General features: G+C 50.8%; 1 protein-coding gene across 2 annotated transcripts in view; it reads left to right on the forward strand.

Moving 5' to 3' along the window:
* Window positions 1–20,130, forward strand: part of SGSM2 (small G protein signaling modulator 2) — a 54,681-nt gene that overhangs the window by 31,511 nt on the left and 3,040 nt on the right. The window contains exons 6-21 of one of the 2 annotated variants that reach the window (XM_054394167.1): window positions 123–268; window positions 802–936; window positions 1,945–2,069; window positions 4,603–4,670; window positions 5,283–5,443; window positions 6,445–6,574; window positions 7,974–8,108; window positions 11,825–11,975; window positions 12,511–12,575; window positions 13,010–13,155; window positions 13,604–13,732; window positions 15,707–15,889; window positions 16,970–17,359; window positions 18,008–18,132; window positions 19,006–19,088; window positions 19,499–19,608. In XM_054394167.1, the coding sequence (XP_054250142.1) occupies window positions 123–268; window positions 802–936; window positions 1,945–2,069; window positions 4,603–4,670; window positions 5,283–5,443; window positions 6,445–6,574; window positions 7,974–8,108; window positions 11,825–11,975; window positions 12,511–12,575; window positions 13,010–13,155; window positions 13,604–13,732; window positions 15,707–15,889; window positions 16,970–17,359; window positions 18,008–18,132; window positions 19,006–19,088; window positions 19,499–19,608 (2,282 nt within the window). The remainder of the gene's footprint in view (window positions 1–122; window positions 269–801; window positions 937–1,944; window positions 2,070–4,602; window positions 4,671–5,282; window positions 5,444–6,444; window positions 6,575–7,973; window positions 8,109–11,824; window positions 11,976–12,510; window positions 12,576–13,009; window positions 13,156–13,603; window positions 13,733–15,706; window positions 15,890–16,969; window positions 17,360–18,007; window positions 18,133–19,005; window positions 19,089–19,498; window positions 19,609–20,130) is intronic. The other variant, XM_054394168.1, reaches the window with a different exon arrangement.

Genomic DNA, 20,130 nt, shown 5'->3' on the forward strand with positions numbered 1-20,130 from the left:
TGTTACCTGTAGCGTCTGTTAGAGGCTGATGCTGTGGGATCAGGAACTGATCACTTTACATTCACTTGGCTTGAGAAGGAAGCCAGCAGACAAACTCAAGTTTCTCTCTTGGGTTTCCTTAGTTGGCCCCTGTGCTCTGGAGTACACCAAGCTGAAGACAGCAGATCACTACTGGACAGACCCTTCTGCAGACGAGCTGGTGCAGCGCCACCGCATCCACGGGGTGCACGGCCGCCAGGACTCCCCCGCCAAGCGCCCGGCCCTGGGAGTAGGTATTTACTGTGCAGCTCTTCCTGAGCTGAGCCTCGGGGTGCTGACAACAGCAGGAGGGAGGGAGATGAATCCAGAGCAGCCTTGCTGTTCTCTGGTGGAGCCTTTATCACAGATTAGATGCCCACCTGGCCCCAAGTGTCCAATTTATCTGTGTGCAGGGAGGGGTTTGAGACCCAGGACTGAACTCTGTGGCATTTGGCACCTGTGATCTGGGAGAGATCTGAATCTAGAGCAGCTTTTCTGCTCTCTGGTAGAGCCTTTATCACAGATTGGAGTCCACCTGGGCCCAAATGTCCAATTGCTCTGTGTGGAGAGGAGTTTGAGCCCCAGGACCGAATTCTGTGGCATTTGGCAGCTGCGATCTGATCAGGTGGTTCACATAAAACATAAGAGCTGCCTTGGAGGGAAGCAGAGAGCCCAAGTCATTTCTCTGCAAGGTCTCCTGGCTCCATGAGAAGCTCTGCTCTGTGGAGATGAGTCTCAGTGGAGCTGTTGCTGGTTCAGCCCTGCCCTGTCTGTGTGTGCTAGATCCGGAAGCGCCACTCGAGCGGCAGCACCTCGGAAGATCGCTTCGCAGCCTCGGCCAGGGAGTATGTGGAGTCCTTGCACCAGAACTCCAGGACACACCTCTTGTATGGCAAGAACAACGTCCTGGTGCAGCCTGTGAGTACCTGCACCTCTGGGCCACTGCACAGAGCATAACCCAGCTCGTGGTGCCTTGTCCTCAGCACGCTGCTGCCTTCCCCCTTGACTCTGTGATGCTGAGGCAGAGTAAGACTCCCAGCCTGAGCAAGGTGCACTCTGAGGTGGGCCTGTGGAGGGGAATCACAGAAACATTCAGGTTGGAAAAGACCTTCAGGGTCACCAAGTCCAACCCAGAACCCTACTCTGCAAGGCTCACCCCTAAACCATATCCCCAAGCACCACATCCAAACCACCTTTAAACACCTCCAGGGTTGGTGACTCCACCACCTCCCTGGGCAGCACATTCCAATCCCTGACCACTCTTGCTGGGAAAAAAAATTTCCTGATGTCCGGTCTAAACCCAGCCAATTGTAGCTTGAGGCTATTCCTTCTTGTTCACTAATTAGCACCAACCTCTCCACAAGGTCCTTTCAGGTAGTTGTGGAGAGCCATGAGGTCTCCCCTCAGCCTCCTCTTTTCCAAACTAACCATCCCCAGCTCCTTCAGTTGCTCTTCATAAAATTTATTCTCCAGGCCCTTCCCCATCTTCCTTGCCCTCCCCTGCACTGCCTCCAGCACCTCCACATCTCTCCTGTATTGAGGTGCCCAAAACTGGACACAACATTCCAGGTGTGGCCTCCCCAGAGCTGAGTCCCAGGGGGCAATCCCCTCCCTGCTCCTGCTGGACACAGCACTTCTGATCCCAGCCAGGATGCCTTTGGCTTTCTTGGCCACCTGGGCACACTGCTGGCTCCATTCAGTTGCTTGTACCAAACAAGCATGCTGGACTGTATGCCACAATCCCAGTGGCCATGCTGTGGTTTCTCCCCGCTTTCCAAAAGCAATATTTAAACCCAGTGCTTCTGGTGTGGAGGTTTCCCTCAGCAGCTCTTAGCCCTGCTGTGTGGGGCACAGGAAGAGTGAGCATGCCAGTTGTGGTGTGCACTCCAGTCACCTGGGCTCTCTGGGTGTTGCTTCTGTGGACAGAAAGATGACCTGGAGGCAATCCCTGGCTACCTCTCCCTTCATCAGTCAGCAGAGAGCCTGACGCTAAAGTGGACTCCAAACCAGCTGATGAATGGCACCCTGGGAGATTCAGAGCTGGAGAAAAGGTAGGCACTGCCTTCAGGAAAGAGTGGGAAGTGGTCAGGAAAGGATGGGAGGAAGTGTTCAGGATAGAATGGGAGGAAGTGTTCAGGAAAGGATGGGAATTGTTCAGGATAGGATGGGAGGAAGTGTTCAGGAAAGGATGGGAAGAGGTGTTCAGGAAAGGATGGGAAGAGGTGTTCAGGAAAGGATGGGAAGAAGTGTTCAGGAAAGGATGGGAATTGTTCAGGATAGGATGGGAGGAAGTGTTCGGGAAAGGATGGGAAGAGGTGTTCGGGAAAGGATGGGAAGAAGTGTTCAGGAAAGGATGGGAATTGTTCAGGATAGGATGGGAAGAAGTGTTCAGGATAGGATGGGAGGAAGTGTTCGGGAAAGGATGGGAAGAGGTGTTCGGGAAAGGATGGGAAGAGGTGTTCGGGAAAGGATGGGAAGAGGTGTTCGGGAAAGGATGGGAATTGTTCAGGATAGGATGGGAAGAAGTGTTCAGGATAGGATGGGAGGAAGTGTTCAGGAAAGGATGGGAAGAGGTGTTCAGGAAAGGATGGGAAGAAGTGTTCAGGAAAGGATGGGAATTGTTCAGGATAGGATGGGAAGAAGTGTTCAGGATAGGATGGGAGGAAGTGTTCAGGAAAGGATGGGAAGAGGTGTTCAGGGAAGGATGGGAGGAAGTGTTCAGGAAAGGATGGGAAGAGGTGTTCAGGAAAGGATGGGAAGAGGTGTTCAGGAAAGGATGGGAAGAAGTGTTCAGGAAAGGATGGGAATTGTTCAGGATAGGATGGGAGGAAGTGTTCGGGAAAGGATGGGAAGATGTGGTCAGGAAAGGATGGTAGGAAGTGTTCAGGAAAGGATGGGAAGAGGTGTTCAGGAAAGGATGGGAAGAGGTGTTCAGGAAAGGATGGGAAGAAGTGTTCAGGAAAGGATGGGAATTGTTCGGGATAGGATGGGAGGAAGTGTTCGGGAAAGGATGGGAAGATGTGGTCAGGAAAGGATGGGAGGAAGTGTTCAGGAAAGGATGGGAAGAGGTGTTCAGGAAAGGATGGGAAGAGGTGTTCAGGAAAGGATGGGAAGAAGTGTTCAGGAAAGGATGGGAATTGTTCAGGATAGGATGGGAGGAAGTGTTCGGGAAAGGATGGGAAGATGTGGTCAGGAAAGGATGGGAGGAAGTGTTCAGGATAGGATGGGAAGGAGTGGTCAGGAAGGGATGGGAGGAAGTGTTTAGGATAGGATGGGAGGAAGTGTTCAGGATAGGATGGGAAGGAGTGGTCAGGAAGGGATGGGAGGAAGTGTTTAGGATAGGATGGGAGGAAGTGTTTAGGATAGGATGGGAGGAAGTGTTCAGGATAGGATGGGAAGAATTGTTCAGGAAGGGATGGGAAGTGTTCAGGATAGGATGGGAGGAAGTGTTCGGGAAAGGATGGGAAGATGTGGTCAGGAAAGGATGGGAGGAAGTGTTCAGGATAGGATGGAAAGGAGTGGTCAGGAAGGGATGGGAGGAAGTGTTCAGGATAGGATGGGAAGGAGTGGTCGGGAAGGGATGGGAGGAAGTGTTCAGGAAAGGATGGGAAAAAATGGTCAGGAAAGGGTGGGAAGTGCTCAGGGGGTTTGTTTGCTGTATGCTTGGCAACATGACAGCAGGGTAACAAGGCTGGTTTAGGTGAAGGGCTTCTGAATGGTGTGGAAGCTGAGGTGGGTGTCAGGCAGCTTGGGGTCTGTTCTGCTTTGCCATGGGTGAAACAGCTTTAGCCACTTGGCTAGAAGGCCTTTCCCACAGGAAAACAGCAGCCCACTTTGCCAGGTGTTGGTGAGAAAAGGCTCAGCTCTGCCTTCCATCACTGCAATTCCCTTCAGAGGGTCAGAAGTCACTTGGCAGGAAGGGCTAACAATGTCATTGTGTGTGGTTAGATCATTTGTCATCTCACCTGGCACTCAGGGTGAAGGCTTGAAGCAGGCAGGTTTGTCTCCTCAGGGAGTGCCTCCTTCAGCCCCAGAGCAGAGCTCTCAGGTGCTTCACCCACACCATTCTTCTTCTAACACTTTGTCTCTGCTTTCGAACAGAGCATTAATGAAGCCCCCCCCCCAGCCTTGCTTTATTGCTCAACTCTCAGGGCTGTTCTCAGAAGGGTTTGGAGCTGCTTCCAGGGTTTCATCTGTGAGCCTGAACCCCAGTGGGTTTTCATGCTGCTGCCCACAAATCAGATGTGCAAGACAGGACTGAACCCAGCTACAAGGCTGTGGAGTCTGTGCCCCAGGTGTTTTAATCTTAGCCAGAGCATTGCTGTAGCCTGGGGTGGGGTGGAGGGTGGAAAGGGGAGGTGAAGGGGGAAAGGGAGGTTCTGGAAGGGCTTGGTGCCAGATGTATCCACTGCAGAGGAGGAGTTCCTTCACCTTTCACTGGGCTATTAATTTACCTTGATTAACCAAAGGTAATAAGCAGTCATTAACTTAGCAGAGGCATTTTATTGGCTGCTTGGCATCCCAAACACTCCTGGATGTGGAATAAAAACCTCTGTTTCCTCTATCTCTTTCTTCCCCCACCAGTGTTTACTGGGACTATGCCTTGGTAGTGCCTCTGAGCCAGATCGTCTGCATTCACTGCCATCAGCAACGTAAGCACAAACTCCCCTTCCTCCTCCTCCTCCTCCTCCTGCCAGGTGAATGTTAGTGCTGCTGGTGCTTCTGCCACTTTAGGTGGTGCCTCTTAAGGGCAAAGGGATGCAAACAGTTTTTCCTTCTTCAGATGTCTTGGCTGCAAGGCCTGGTGAGAGCTCCTCTCTACCTAAGGCTGCTCCTGCTGGCATTGCTTTCTGTGTGCTTTGTCCTTCCTGTGTGCTTTGGGCTTTCTGGGCATCCATGCAGAGCAGCACTGGTGGCAAGCTGTCAGCAGCAGGTATTGAGCATGGAGGCTTTGGCTTGATGAGCACAGGCCTCCATCTGCTGACCTTGGAAAAGGGGAGGGGGAGCATTTCTGCCAGCCATGGCTCCAGTGGGGCCACCCACCTGCAGAAAGGGAGCCACCACCTCTCACCCTCTGACCATCCAATTCCCAGCAGCTTCTTTAGGGCTAAAGGGCTGTGATCAGCCCTGGATCACCCCTTGTCTTGCTGGGGTTTGTTTGTCTGCTTAGAGGTAACAAATACAATTCACTTAAAAGGTAAGAGTGAAAACTAGAGGTTCTGGTGTAACAGTGTGGACTCCTCTTGTGTCCTCCTTTGCAGCAGAAGGCAGATGGACACTGGTCTTGGTGAGTCAGGATGGAACTCAGAGACCTCCACTGCACTTCCCCCAAGGAGGTCACCTCCTTGCCTTCCTTTCCTGTCTGGAAAATGGGCTCCTGCCTCGTGGTCAGCTGGAGCCACCACTGTGGTCCCAACAGGGCAAGGTACTGCCTTCTGATCAGCTGCTTGCAGTAGGGAGGGCTGACCTTCATCACACAATCACAGAACAGATCAGGTTGGAAGAGACCTCCAAGCTCACCCAGTCCAACCCCTGACCCAGCACTGAAGGGTGCATGTCCCTAAGCACCAGGTCCACAGGCTGCTTGAACACCTCCAGGGATGGTGACTCCAGCACTGCCCTGGGCAGACCATTCCAATGTTTGAGAACCCTTCCAGTGAAGAAAGATTTCCTAATATCCAGCCTAAATGGCTCTGTTCAACCAGCTCCATGGAGTCTGGGTGTTGTTATCACAGAATCAGCCAGGTAGGGAAAGGCCTTCAAGATCCTCAAGTCCAACCTATCACCCAGCACCATCTTATCAACTTAACCCATGGCACTAAGTGCCTCATCCAGGCTTATTTTAAACACTTCCAGGGATGGTGACTCCACCACCTCCCTGGGCAGCACATCCCAATGGCCAATCTCTCTTTCTGTGAAGAATTTCTTCCTAACATCAGCCTAAACCTCCCCTGGCACAGCTTGAGACTGTGTCCTCTCCTTCTGTCCCTGCTTGCCTGGGAGAAGAGACCAACTCCCACCTGGCTACTTTGTAGTGCCAGGTACTTGGTAGGAAAGTGGGAGGCAAAATAACTTCACTTAGTCCAGTTTGATTCTCACAGAGTCTGTGGCAATGGCTCATGCTTTCATTCCCCCAGTGATCAATGACCTGAAGTCTGCTCTTGTATCAAAGCATGAACCCAGATGAGAGGGACTGAGATGAGAGGGACTGGGACATCACTGCTGTCAGAGGATTATTGCAGAGCCTGGTGCCCAGCTGCCAGGGGTGGCTGTGTTAAATACCCCTAAACCACCTCCTGTATGCAACCCTACTCTCATTCTCTCCCTCAAAGTTTAGTGTTAAGATGCCAGAGGTGTGCAGTGGTGAGTTTGTGGTGCTCTGTTAGTCCCTGACAGCTGAGGTCATGGAATCTTTGCTTCCTCCAGGGGAAGGTGTTCCCAAAGCTTCGGAAACGGAACAGCCACAGATCCGTGGACCTGGAGGAAATGCCAGCTGAAGACAGCTCCACAGACTATGTGTTCAGAATTATCTACCCAGGACACAAGCATGAGAACAGTAAGTGCCTTTGTTCTGCTTTGGTTAAAGAACAAACAAACAAAACCAAACCCAAAAGCTGAGAAAGCCTTCAAGTGATGTCCTGGGCAGTAACTGAAGGTCCCACACAAGCAAAGTTTTTGTGGGGTGGGAAAAAGCTATCCCAGAATTTCCTGGTGTGATAGTTGTGATCAACAGGTACAGCTTCCTGTAAGTTTCCTTTAGTGCAGTGAAAGGTGGGGGTTGAGGTGGGGAATCTTAGTTGTATTTCCTCTGTGTTTGGCAGAGGAAGTTTTCAAAATTCTCCCCTGGGCTTGCAAACTAAAAAACCCAAAAGGTTGCTTGGCCAGCCAAGAGCAGCTTTGCTCCTGAAGTGAGGATGTTTTTATTGGCCACATTGCTGGCTCATAATGTTGTTATTAGAAAAAACCAACCATAAACTCAACTCTTAAAGTACCCCCAAGAACTCCCTGGGCTAAGTTTTCCTGGCTTGGAAGCAAGAACTTAACAATGGATAAATAAAAGGGCCTTCCAAGGAAACCAAATGAATTCCCAAGCACCAAACCACCTCATGTCATCAGTTGAATACAAATTCCTTCCATGCAAGAAGGCATCTGAGCTAGTTCTCAAACAGCATGTTCAGTTTTATTCCCCCCTTGGCAAAGAAGCAAGAATTTCCCAGGAAGATCAGGCCCCTAAAGTTTGCAGGGGATTTTGATTTGCTGCTCACATTGGGACTTAACTGCAGCTGAAAAGTCAGAAATCTCAGCTGAACCCTCCTTACCCCAGGGGACTGAACCACAGTGGTGGCCTTGCTTTATTAGGGCTTCTGGATGTGCCCAGGTAAGTCCATGCACACAGCAGCCAAAGCACCTTCTGCCTCTGCCTGCACCCGCGGGGCTGCAGACTCTCTGGGCACACCCAGCACAGCCCTGCCTGTCGAATGCAAGACAGAGACAGCTGCCTCCTGCCTCGGCTTCCTCAGAGCAGGGCTGGAGCTGGCATGTTTGCAGTGCCAGACAGAGCTGGGGAGCAGAAGGCTTGCTGCCCAGAGGCCTGTGGCACAGGTTCCAGAGTGGCAAAGACGCCAAAGCATTGGTAAGGGCACGGCGAAGGACAGAAGCTAGCTGGAGCCTGCAGTTCCTCTGGAGTTCCCCATTCTCACCTACTGCAGACTGGCACTGGCACCTTCCTGCAGTGCCACCAGGTGCCCTGTGTGCTGTGGGGCCGCTGGCTGTGTGCAGCCCCAGGCTGGCCTGCGCCTCTCGTTCCCTGAGAGGCGCTGACCCCCCCGAGCCGTCTGCGCTGCCTTCAGGAGGAGGGCAGGACTCAGGTCCTTTGTCTTTGCTGAACATGTCCTGTTGAGCTTTCCCACAGTTCTCTCTTCTTATGCTCCTCTTTCACTATTCTCTTTGAGCAGTAACTATTAACTACCACCACTTAGCTGCCAGCCGCTCTACCTCTGTTGACGATGATGAGGAGGAGGAAGATAAGCTTCACGCAATGCTATCAATGATCTGCTCTCGGAACCTCACAGCTCCTAATAGGATGAAAGGTTTTTATCCTCCTCCCCCTGTGTCCCAGAGCTCTGTTGCAGCTCCTTCCACTGATGCATACAACAGCGTTGGCATTATCACAGGGAAGGCCATTTGTGCTTGCTCCAGGAGAGCTGCAGAGCCAGCAGCCTGAGCAGGGAGCCTGGGGGATGCTCACAGCCTGGGGGAGGTGGAAACAACAGCATCTTCCCCTCTCCTCTCCCTCTGGAGGCTTCCTGCCCCACCTTCACACAAGAGCATGTTCTCAGGAGAGGAGGAGGGAGCCTCACAGCTCTCTGTGCCCTCCCTCCACTGTGTAGAGCTGGGAGGGCAGCCTTGTGCAGGAAGGCTCAGAGGTGAACCCTCACAGCAGCAGTAGGGATGTGCTGGGCAGAGGCAGAAGCAGTGTGCCTGTGTAGACAGAACAGAGCAGAAGTGTAGTGAGCTACAGTCTGAGCCCAGGGATGGCTCAGGTGTGCATGGTGCCAGACTTTGTTTACCTCTAGGGGGTAGAGAGGTGTGCAGAGAAGGTTGTATGGAGGTGCAGGAGTTTTCTGTGGCTTTCCTTGCACTTCTTGCATTCATAGCCTGGTGGGTTTCAGATGATTCAAGGCTCTCCACCCTCCAACAATCTGTCATCTAATTCCTTTTCTAAAGCAGCTCATGACAGATGTATTAAGTTGGTGTTCTCAAGCAGTGTGCCTGTTGGCATTCAGGATCTGGTCTACTTCTGGAGCCTGGGAAGTCCTTGCTTTCTCAGAGGAGGTAGCTGGATGGTATAAACCCAACCCATTGCCCTAGCCAGACCCCTCCTTGCACAGCCTGGCAGCTCAGAGGATGGGCAGGTATTGCCTCTCCACTAGCTCATGTGAAATCTCCCCCTGCTCTAAGCTTACAGCTTCAATACCACCAGCTTGGCCTCAAGACCTCTTGAGTGCTTGTGCCACATCTGGTGTGCTCCTGTTACAGTCAAGCCAGCAGCCTCTGCCTCTTCCTAATAAGCAGAGTGCACCAGCAAGAACAGAATGTGCTGTTAGCAGGCTGTGAAGTAGCTGTCAGAAGCCTGACACCTGCAGAGGGGATAGGAGGGAGCACAACTGCTTGCAGGTTTGGCTCCAGTCTGTGTTTTCCATCAGCCTGAACCTGCTTTTCCTGGTGTTGCTGGTTCCTAATTAAAACATGATGTATCTTGACTCCAGACTAGATGCCCACAGCTTCCAACAGCAGAGCAGTGATTTGGGGGATGCTAGCCCTGGTCTGGTGGGGCTGAGTGTAGGTGACAATAACTGCCCTGCACCTCTGCCTGCTGCTTAAGTTCTGTCTAGAGAGGATGTGAACATGGCCAAGGAGCTCTTCCTCAGTTCTTGTAGCCTGCCCACACACTAGGGAGTAGCTCCTAGAAACTGATGCCCAGCCCAAATTTAATAAATGGGGTTTGGAAGGTGTGGATGGAAGGAAACTCCAAAATCACAGCACTCCCCTTGGAAAAAAAAAAAACAGAACAAAACATAAAAAGGTCCTGTTTCAGAAAGTTTCTGTATCAGAGAATGACAGAAAGGTTTGGGTTGGAAGGGACCTTAAAGATCTAGTTCCAAAAGATCTTGTTTGAGGAAGTTTCTGTATCAGAGAATGAAGGAATGGTTTGGGTTGGAAGGGACCTTAAAGATCATCCAGATCCAAAAGATCCTGTTTGAGGAAGTTTCTGTATCAGAGAATGACGGAATGGTTTGGGTTGGAAGGGACCTTAAAGATCGTGTAGTTCCAACCCCCTCATCTTAGCTGGACCTGTCTGGATCTGGGTGATGATGGAAGGTCTGATACTGCCACATGCAGGTGTGAGGAGGCTGTGAGCTAAAGCAGAAGCAGCACAGCTTAGAGCCTCCAGTCAGCTGATGGCAGATATGAGTTCTCCCACCAGAACAGCTGCCAGATAGCTGCTTTTGCTCCTTTAGCCTGGGAGGCAGGGCTAGGAATAGGCCTGGGGTGTGAGTAGTGGTTCTTGCTGGAGCAGACTGAGCTGGCTGTGGTCTCTCCAGGAGCAGCATCCCAGTTCAATAATGACAACACTGCTGTAGCAGGTTTGCTGGCCATTTGCTTTGACATTTTGCAACATGCTCGACTTCTGCATGTAGCTGAAGTTACAGACACCACCACCACAACCAGAGAAAAGATGCTGTTCACTCTAATTCTTCACTAACTCAGGTACCTTTCATCTGGAGTGTTAGGTTCTGTGGGGTTCTTTCCTTGTTTCTCTCAAAAAAAAAAAAAAAAAGGCATAAATAAAAATTAAACCTAAAAAAAAAAAAACAAACACCAAAACCCAAACCCAAAACCTACTTTGCTTGGCTGTAGAGGGGAGGCAAAAAAAAAAAAAACAAACAAAAAATAATAACCCAAACAAATCAATCTAAAAACCAACCAAACAAACAAAATGTTTGTCCAGGGTTGCTTTTTTTTTTTTTCATTTGGACCCAATAAGAAGCTGCAATAAATACTGTGTCATTCAGCTCCTTCCTGAAGAATTAAGGTGAAGAGCATTTTTGCATCACACTTTGTTTTGTCAGATGAGACACACGTGACTGCTGCTGCATGAGCCTGTGCTTTCCTTTTTTATTTTTGGTTTGGTTTGGTTCTGTTAACAAATGGTTTGGAACTCCACTCCTTCCTCACCTATGCCCAACCTTCCAACAGGCACTTCCTAAAATGCTTTATTGATTGCTACCTTGATTTCAAATGCATGAGATGGTTTGGGATTTGCCCCTACCACCACCCACCCACCCACCCACCACCAATGTATGTTTTAAAAGCACAGCCCAGGGGACTGGATTTTGCTGCCCAGTGTTTGATTTAGTGACATGCAGTGGTCTGGCATTTGCCTTAATTTCAATCATGGGTGAGCTGAAAGGCCAGTTATTTATTATCAACCAAAAACCCACGAGCTCAGATGCCAGCTGGGAACAGTGAAAAGCCAAAGCTTAGCTTTCTGAAAGCAACTGGAGATTTATTTTCGTTTTTTTTGGGGGTGCTAGGGGGAGAGGGGATTACCTTCCTGAAGCTGGTTAAAAAGGCAGAGAGAGATTTGGTGGAGCAGGGGTGAGTCAAGAAGCTGCACTGGTCCTGTTGGATCACCTTCTCCTGCAGACTGTCCTCATCTTAGAGTCTTCACATCAGTAGGACTCGACCTGTCCTGCACTAAACATTTTAGGGTCTGGTTCTGAGGAGGGGGCAAAAGGATCTTCAGAAAACAACTGGATCAGTTTTCTCTTAGTGTCTTTGCTGCTCAAACTTTCACTCCAGCTGGACTAGCAGCTAGGTGGCTGATTCCAGGAACTGCCAAATGAAATTCTGAGACCTGAATTAATCAGAAGGTCAGGTTCAGATGATCTCTTCTGGCCACAATACCTTCGCCAGAGCATTACACAAGAACCAGTTTTAGGTGTTCCCACAGCACCCTTTCCCCTCTTCTCTTGAAACACGAGCTGGGGTGTGCATGGGCAAGAAAGAGGGAAATGGTGAAGGGATTTGACCTGATGGGAAAGTGACCATGCACAGCATGCAGCTGGTTTGGCCTGCAGGATTGCTGAGGTCACTGGGATGGTGCTCTCCCCTTTTTTTGGAGTCAAGGTTCAGAGCCTGCTGAGAAGTAAAGCATAAAGCCATCAGGATGCACAGAAGGAAGAAGGGGAAAGAAGCCAGCAGGTTGATGGCCTGCTGTTTTGTTTGGTTTCTTTCCTAGACACCAGTGAAATGATAGAGATGCAAGGCTTTGGGGCAAACTTGCTCTCCTGGCAGCTGGAGCACTGCAGCCAAGGCTCCTCCTGTGTCTCCTGTTCCACAGGCAGCTCTCCCTATGACGTACCTAGCTGCTGCAACTGCATCCATGACAGGTAAGCAGAGTGAGCAGAGGGCTCACTTGGCAGGCTTTCTGCATGCCACAATTAATAGCAGGGAGGTTTTTATTAGCTGTGAAACCAGAGACAAAGAGAAACAACTTTCAAGTAGTTAGGTGTTAGGCAGCAAGACATTCAGTTTATTAAAATTCACCTTTTAAACTAATCTGAAGTCGTGTTTTGATAGGGAAAAAAATTGCAACTGCTTCTTTTGTTGACTTGAATCAAGTCTGCTCTGGAAATGTTTTCTTTAATGAGTCATTAACAATTGAAGTGAAGGGCAACAATTCATCTCGTTTGACAAGGACCTTGCCAATGCACCTGCAGCAGTTGTAGCTAAACCTGCCAGGGGAAATCTGTTCTGGGCCAAAATGCTGGTGGGGAAAGTGCTTTACAAAGGGTAATGTGTCATTATCCTTGTGCTTTAGCAAAGGAAAGCTGGGTGCAGAGAAGGAATTCCTGTGTGTAGGGCATGGGGATCAGCTTAAAATTCACAGTGATCTCTGTCTTCATAACCTGTGTGTCTCCACAGAACTCCTCTGAAGATGCTGTGTGACAGCATGAAGAAACAAATCGTTTCCAGAGCCTTTTATGGGTGTAAGTGAAGCTCCTCACCTCCAGCCCTCCTGACATCCATATGCTTATCTGAAAACCATCTGATGCTTGTTTTAGAAGGGCCTTCCAAACCCAAATGTATGGTTGTGAGTCAGATCACCTCAGGGCAGCAGGGGGGGTGTGCCCCATAGCTTCATCATTCCATTTTCCATGGGATTTGCATGCAGCAGAGGGTGAGCTGCTGCTGGGGGAGGACAGGGTGCAGCTCTCTGCTTGGATCTTGCTCGCCTGTGGGAGATTTGTGTCCTCTTTGGCTCTGCTGAGTCCTTCACTCTTAACACAGCACAATGCATGGTCAGTTCACACAGGGTTACTACTGGCAGGTTTTAAAATGTCACAGCTCCACCTTCAGAGAGAGAGGCTGCTGATGCTGGGCAGATGCTCATCTCTGCCCTTCCCTTCTGTCCCCACCACAGGGCTCGCCTACTGCCGCCACCTCTCCACGGTGCGCACACATCTCTCTGCCCTGGTGAACCACACCATTGTCCCCCCTGACAAACCCTCCAGTGCTGCAGGAGGCCTGACCAAAGAGGTCTGGAGCAAGTATCAGAAAGACAAGAAGGTAAGGAAGGACAGAAGGTAACGCTCATTGCTCCACCTCCTGTACACTGCTGCGTTCAGCATGGTACCCCTCGGAATGGACCTCAGGGAGCACTGAAGGCAGCTGCTGGTCTTCACAGGGTCCCTTCTCTTTCCAGGGAGAGTGAGTCAGCTCTTACAGTCTCTTTTATCCTTTGCTGCTCTGATGATGGCAAAGATAGCAATTAGGATCAAAGCAACTGCTCTCACACTAACTCCAGTCTATGAAAAGTGAGATTCTATTCGTGGGAGGGAGGCACAGCACCTCGGATCAGGCTGGGTTGGAGCTGGGGCCCTCAGGGCTTGACTCAAGCTGCGACGTTTCTTTAGTGCCACACACACATTTCACTGCCTTTGTACTTGGTATGAAGTGTGCCTGAGGAGAGTGAAGATGAATTCCCTTCAGCACCTCTTTCTCCTGACTGCTGTAGAACTACAAGGAGCTGGAGCTGCTGAGGAGAGTTTACTACGGCGGGGTGCAGCATGAGATTCGGAAGGAGGTGTGGCCCTTCTTGCTGGGTCACTACAAGTTTGGCATGGCCAAAAAGGAAATGGACCAGGTAAGCCCAGCTTTCCAGGGGGTCTGGCTTGTGTTGGAAGAAGAGGTTTTTGTTTTTTTTCTGAATAGCAGGTGGTAGCCTTTATTATTGGTTAATATTCCTAAGGGGAAGATGCTGCTGAACGCGCAGAACGGTGGAGTGGTTTAGATTGGAAAAGGCCTTTTAAGATCAAGCCCAAGCATTAACCCAGCACTGACAAAGTTAACATGGGTGAGCCTTGGTACAGAGGAATAATTCTATCCTGTTACCATGTCTGAAGTCACTAAAAGGGAGTTCTTTACTGAAGTCAGGAAACCTGCATCCAGCCTCTGCCTGTGACGTGCACTTGCCCCAAGCCAATCCTGTTTGCACCAATTTGTCACCTGTCAAAGGGGGCAGATGTTGACATTTGGGTAGTAATTGGGGTCATCCCTCTTCTGTATGGTGTTAGAGGAGCTCTGCTTCAAAATGCTCTTTGAAATATCTGCTTTGTCTGTGTGTGGCCTTCTGTTGGAGCTGCCAACAGCCCACAGGTACCTTCTGCAGTGCTTTTGCACTTAGTGTCTAGAGGCTAAAAATACCCAGAGGAAGGATTTTGGCTGCAAGCTTATTATGCTTTTGCTAAACTTAAATGAGCTGTGCCTCTGTCAAACACAAGGTACAGCTGGAGAGGAGGCTTTACTCCTCTTAATATCTCCCATGCTGCTGCCAAGAGGGGTTGGTGAGTAATGGCCTGGGGTATGGCACATCCTCCTCTCCCAGTCCAAGCTTGGCACCAAGAGCAGCGTTTCCAGTAATGGAACCACAGTTTGCCCATCTCTTAGTGATGCCCTCTGTTACTCACACTAACACAGGGGTGCTCCAAACCTTGTCTGGAATTGTAAGGAGCTGCTCAAGACCAGGAGTGAGTAACAGCAGTAACCATCTCCTCAAAGCAATGTGCTGTTTGACTCTAAAGCTTACTATGGAATGTGCGTGGAGTGGATGGCGTGGCAGGAGTCATAACATTTACACAAAAAGGACACTTATGGTGTCCCCTAACTGAAGTCATCATGGGTTCATTTATCATCTGCCTTCTGATGATGTTTTTGCACTCATCCATCAGTATCTGGGGCAGTCCCAAACGTGGCTGTCCTCCAGCCTTCCACTAACTGTTGTATTTTATGATTTATGGCTGGACAGCTACCTCAAGTGGCAAACAGCCTGCAGCTCTGAGCATCACTGCTCTGGAAGCAGCTCCAGCCAGCAGAGGCCAGAGCCTGCAGCCAGCTCACAAACTGCAGTTTCACTTGTCAAGAGCTGAAGAGACAGAGCAGTAAAATTACTACATGTCCCTTAATAACTCAGGGAGGGGGTTCTGTGTCTGTCTTTCAAGCCAGCAGTGGCAAGAATCTGTTTTATTACTACAAGGAGCAGAGTGGTTGGATCTGGCCATGCACAGTGCAGCCACAAGTCTGGGCTGCCTGACCTGGCACTGCCACTCTTCAGGAGTCTGCCAGCATCCAACTCTGTGCAGGTTGATGTGCAGAAACCTGTGACCTGGAGCTCATTGCAAGAGCCTAGGTTAGAGCTGGAGCAGAGGAAGAGTCAGGAAGGAGGTGTAATTAAATTGGGAATCATCCATTTGGAGCAGCTGCTCCACCAGGTTGGATCTGACTTGTGTGTGAGGTTTCACAGGAAAGCCAGCGACACCCTGAGCAGCATTGCAGTGCTGGTGGTGGTGCACACACACCCTGATGGGGATCTTCCCTGGTGTCCTCAGTGGCAGTTTATTCCCTGCAGTAAATCCCCAACATCCTGCTGCTCCAGTCCCTCTGCTTTCCAGGCACAGGGATGTGTGTGTGTGGTAGCAGGAGGGCTCCAGACTTCAGGTGCTCGGTCTGAGGCACTGCACTTGCTGTAAACCTCTCCCCCCTGGCTTCCGTTCGTTGCCACTGCTCCCTTCTGAGGAGGCCCAGCCTTTCAGGACCGGTCTGTCTGTCTGTGTGTCTGCAGGTGGATGAGGACATCGCCCTGCACTATCAGAAGGTGATGGCTGAGTGGAAAGCCTGCGAGGTGGTGGTGAAGCAGCGCGAGAAGGACTCCCACTCCGCCACGCTGGCCAAGTTCTCCTCGGGCAGCAGCATCGACAGCCACGTCCAGCGCCTGATCCACAGGGACTCCACCATCAGCAATGAGGTAGGTGCTCCCCTCCCTCCCTTGTGTGGCAGAGGTGCAGTCTGGCAAGGCAGAGCCTTGGGTGAGCACAGCTCCATCAGTGTGGAGCTGCTGGAATCCTCAGCAGCACCTGAAGCTGTAGTGCTCCATGGGGAGCCATGAGCAGGGCTGTGTTTTGGCCAGGCTGTAGCTCTCCTTCAGCAGGGCTTTAAGGTTCACCTGCCACAGAACCACAGAATGTTAGGGGTTGGAAGAGACCTGCCAGAGCAGGACCACCCAGACCTTTTTCCTCAGCAGAGGAACAACTCTCTAGAGCTCTTCTCTAGATCTCTTCCTAGCTCCAGATCTCTTACTGGTAGGTCCTCTACTCAAATCAAAGATGAGTTATGAAAGCACAGTTTGGTTCTGCCATGTCCCTGCCTGACAGGTTGGGTGTGATTTTATTTTGGGAGAGGAGACATCTGTCAATTTAAAGCAAGCTGCTAAGGAGTAGAAAGGCAGACTGGATGAACCTCACTGTAACTGGGATAACCAAGGAAGGGTTTTTTTCACACTGCTGGACAGGAGAGCTGGCAGGTGTGTGCCCCAAGCATCTCTGGGCATCCATTCCTTAGGCAGACATCAGTTAGCTAACAGCCAGCAAGGCAAGAGAGAACCTGCAATAGCTCAACAGAGAGTTCTTTAGCATGGGAAGAGGTCAAGTTGTTGAGTGGTGAAAAGAATTTCCAGGCCAGCAGCAACTGAAGTGGATTTTTGGAGGCCTGAAGTCTGTTGGTCTTCAAACATGGACTGCAATGGCCCTGCTAGTTTGAGTGTTGCTGTTGCATCACTGCTTTCCAAGGTGCTTCTGGCTGAAGGTTATGAGAGGAGGAGACATCATCATAGGAGACCACAAATTGATGTTAATTTTAGACTTCCAGCCTCAGCATAAAGACTGAGGAGCTCTCAGCTGTGTGCCTGCAGGGAAGCTCTGTCAGGCAGGGGTCTTGGCCACTGAAGCTTGTTACTGTCTCATGGCTGGAGGACTCTTTCCTACACTGATGTTTCTTGCTTCTCTCTCCTCCCCTGCTGTATCCCAATCTCTCCTCCACCCACCCCCAGGTCTTTATCTCTGTAGATGAGATGGACTCCAAAGCTCAGGATGATCCCAGTTTCACCACGATGACTGCCGAGGCACCACCAGCAGTGGCTGCCCTAGAGCAACAGCCTGTGGAATTTGACTCCCCCGACTCGGGGCTGCCCTCCTCCAGGAACTACTCGGTGGCCTCGGGCATCCTCTCCAGCATCGACGATGGGCAGAGCGGCTCCTTTGAGGACGGGGCCGAAGAAGAAGCAGGCACGGGAGTGGAAAGGACTGATCCAGACACACCACGTGTGCAGAAAGCCAAGTCAGTGGTGCTGCAGTCTCAGGGTTCTGGCTCCGAGGAGCAGCTCTGCTCCCAGGTGGATTATTTGGTGGATGTTGCTTCTGTCTGCGCCGCGTCCTACACGGTAGGTCCGGACCCAAGCCTGCTCCCCTCTCTGCTGGCAGAGACTTGCACCGCTTCAGATGGCATTTAGTGAGAGACAAGCCCAGGTGGTGGGATGGCAACTGAGGATTTGTGCATCCAAGTCTTCTCAGCTGGGTTTTGAGCCAGATTGGTAAAATAAGATGGCAAAAAAATAATAATCAAGATCCAGGTCTTTGTTTTTTTGGAGTGGGAGGGCAAGGAGAACAATGTGCTACAGCTCTAGCAGCTAAAAATGTGCAGGGGCTGGGGGGAGGTGTGGGAGTGTGGCCAACACTCCACTGGGAAGATTTCAGTGTCATTTACTGCAGGCTAAACCTCACATTTCAGCAAACTGAGCCACAACTTACTCCCAGATTCAAGCCTCCGTTGGTGGTGCTGCCAACAGATTAGAAGCTGAGGGTTTGTTGCTGCCTCCTTAAGTTGCTCAGCTGTAAATAGCCCTTTGGAAACAGGGCAGACATGGAGCATTTACCAGTGAAAGTGGCATCTTTGCTGGGCTTTGGGGTATTCTGATGCTGTCCTGTGCCCAAAGTATTTATTGTGGCTTGTGGATTCTCAGGGTGGTTCTGCACCAAGTCCTGGGAATGCTCTAAACTCAGCTGAGCTAACTCAGACTTTTCTCTTCTAGATAGAGTTACTGGACACTGTTGCCTTAAATTTGCACAGAATTGATAAGGATGTCCAGAGGTGTGACAGGAACTATTGGTATTTTACTGCTGATAACCTGGAGAAGCTGCGAAACGTCATGTGCAGGTAACAGGGCTTGGGGATGGAGCTGCCACAGTCCACAGGCTGGAGAGCAGGGCTCAGGAGTGACTTTAGGCAGGGCAAGAGAGGGATCCTGCCCCTTGACTCTGCTCTGCTGAGACCCCACCTCCAATCCTGCCTCCAGTTCTGGTGTCCCCAGCAGAAGGAGGACACAGAGCTGCTGGAGAAAGTCCAGAGGGCCACAGGTATGATCCAAGGGCTGGAGCAGCTCTGCTCTGAGGACAGGCTGAGGGAGCTGGGGGTGTTCAGCCTGGAGAAGAGAAGACTCCAGGGAGACCTTAGAGCTGCCTTCCATCTGCTGAAGGGATCCTGCAGGAAGGCTGCAGAGAGACTTTCCTGAGGGTGTCTGAGACAGGACAAGGGGGGATGGTTTGAAGCTGAGGCAGAGCAGGGTTAGACTGGAGCTGAGGAAGAAGTTCTTCAGCACCAGGGTGGTGAGACTCTGGAACAGGCTGCCCAGGGAGGCTGTGACTGCCTCCTGCCTGGGGGTGTTCAAGGCCAGGCTGGATGAGGCCTTGAGCAGCTGAGTCGAGTTGCCCAAGGTGGGCAGGTTGAGACAGATGATCTCTGAGACCCCTTCCAACCTGAGCCATTCTAGGATTCTGTGATTCTAAAACTTGGAAGGCAGGAGGAGCAGGTTGGATGGTAGGTTAGAGAGCACAGGTATCATAGTTGGGCCAAGTCTGGAATGCAGGTATGAGAAGATTCTGCCTGGAGGCAGACCCCATCAGTCACCTCCCCCTCTTCTCTAATGTCCTTTTGGCTTCAGTTTCCCACTGCTGATGATAAAAGTGCTGTAAGACCCCATGCAGCAGCAGGAGTTTTAATCCTGTCCTCTCTTGGGTCTTCTTTCTGCAGCTATGTGTGGGAGCACCTGGAAGTTGGTTATGTCCAAGGCATGTGTGACCTCCTGGCTCCTCTGATGGTTATACTTGACAATGGTGAGCAGGCTCCTCTTGGAGCATGTTGGTCTCTCCAGGGAAGCCTTTCTTTCAGAAGCTGCATGTCTTAACCAGGAGAACCAACCCTGCAGCTCCTGAGTGGTGTTTTCTCTGTGTGGCTGTTTTGAAAAGGCTGCCATTAGTATCTTGGGGGCTCCTGCTCTCTCCCTGATTTCCAGATGAGCTCTTACTAACTGTTCTGGCACTTGCTGGAGCTGAAAACTCAACTCCTAACTACTTAAAACAGTCCAGAGTCAGGTCCTGTCTTCTGCTTCCTCTCAGAGCTGCTGCTGGGATTAGGGAGCAGCAAAGGGGACACCGCCAGTTTCTCCCCTGCCCTGCAGTTTGTTGTTTTGGTTCAAGGCAGTCCCACAGTCAGCAGTGCTGAGCCTTCTGCCTTGTGTCTGCAGATCAGCTGGCTTACAGCTGCTTCAGCCACCTGATGAAGAGGATGAGCCAGAATTTCCCCAATGGAGGTGCTATGGACACACACTTTGCCAACATGAGGTCCCTGATCCAGGTGAGTCTCTTTCAGTCTTCTGTGAAAGAAGATGAGTTTGTGGCAGAGGCTCAGAACTGGCTGGATGGTGAAGGGCAGGGATCCCAAGGGCTGGGGGTCTTTGTCATCTGGCTCTTCAAAGCTGGGGAGGATAAAAAGTGGTTGATGCAGCCTCAGCCTCCTTCCTGCTTCTCAGAGGAGTCCATTTGCTGTCAGAATGGAGTGTGTGCATCAGAGCAGGTCAGTCCATCTTAACCTGGCAAACAGAATAAAGCCCCTGAACATCTGCCCCCAGCACAGGGCAGTGACTCCCATTCATGGCTCAGTCCAGCTCCAGCTGAAGTCAAAGAGAAGCAGCAGTTAAGGTCCAGCCTTAGCTACCTGTTTGGAAGAGAGAACCCTGAGATTTGTGGCACAAATTTAATTTGTTCCAGGTTTAAACAGGTCAGAGCTGCATCTGTATTCACACAGGCTGCTGAGCAGGCTCTTGTGGACAGATTTAAGGCTCAGACATCCCAGCTGCAGAGAGCACCTGAGCAAGAT

This window comes from Indicator indicator, chromosome 30, assembly GCF_027791375.1.
Source record: "Indicator indicator isolate 239-I01 chromosome 30, UM_Iind_1.1, whole genome shotgun sequence".
NCBI classification, from domain to species: domain Eukaryota; kingdom Metazoa; phylum Chordata; class Aves; order Piciformes; family Indicatoridae; genus Indicator; species Indicator indicator.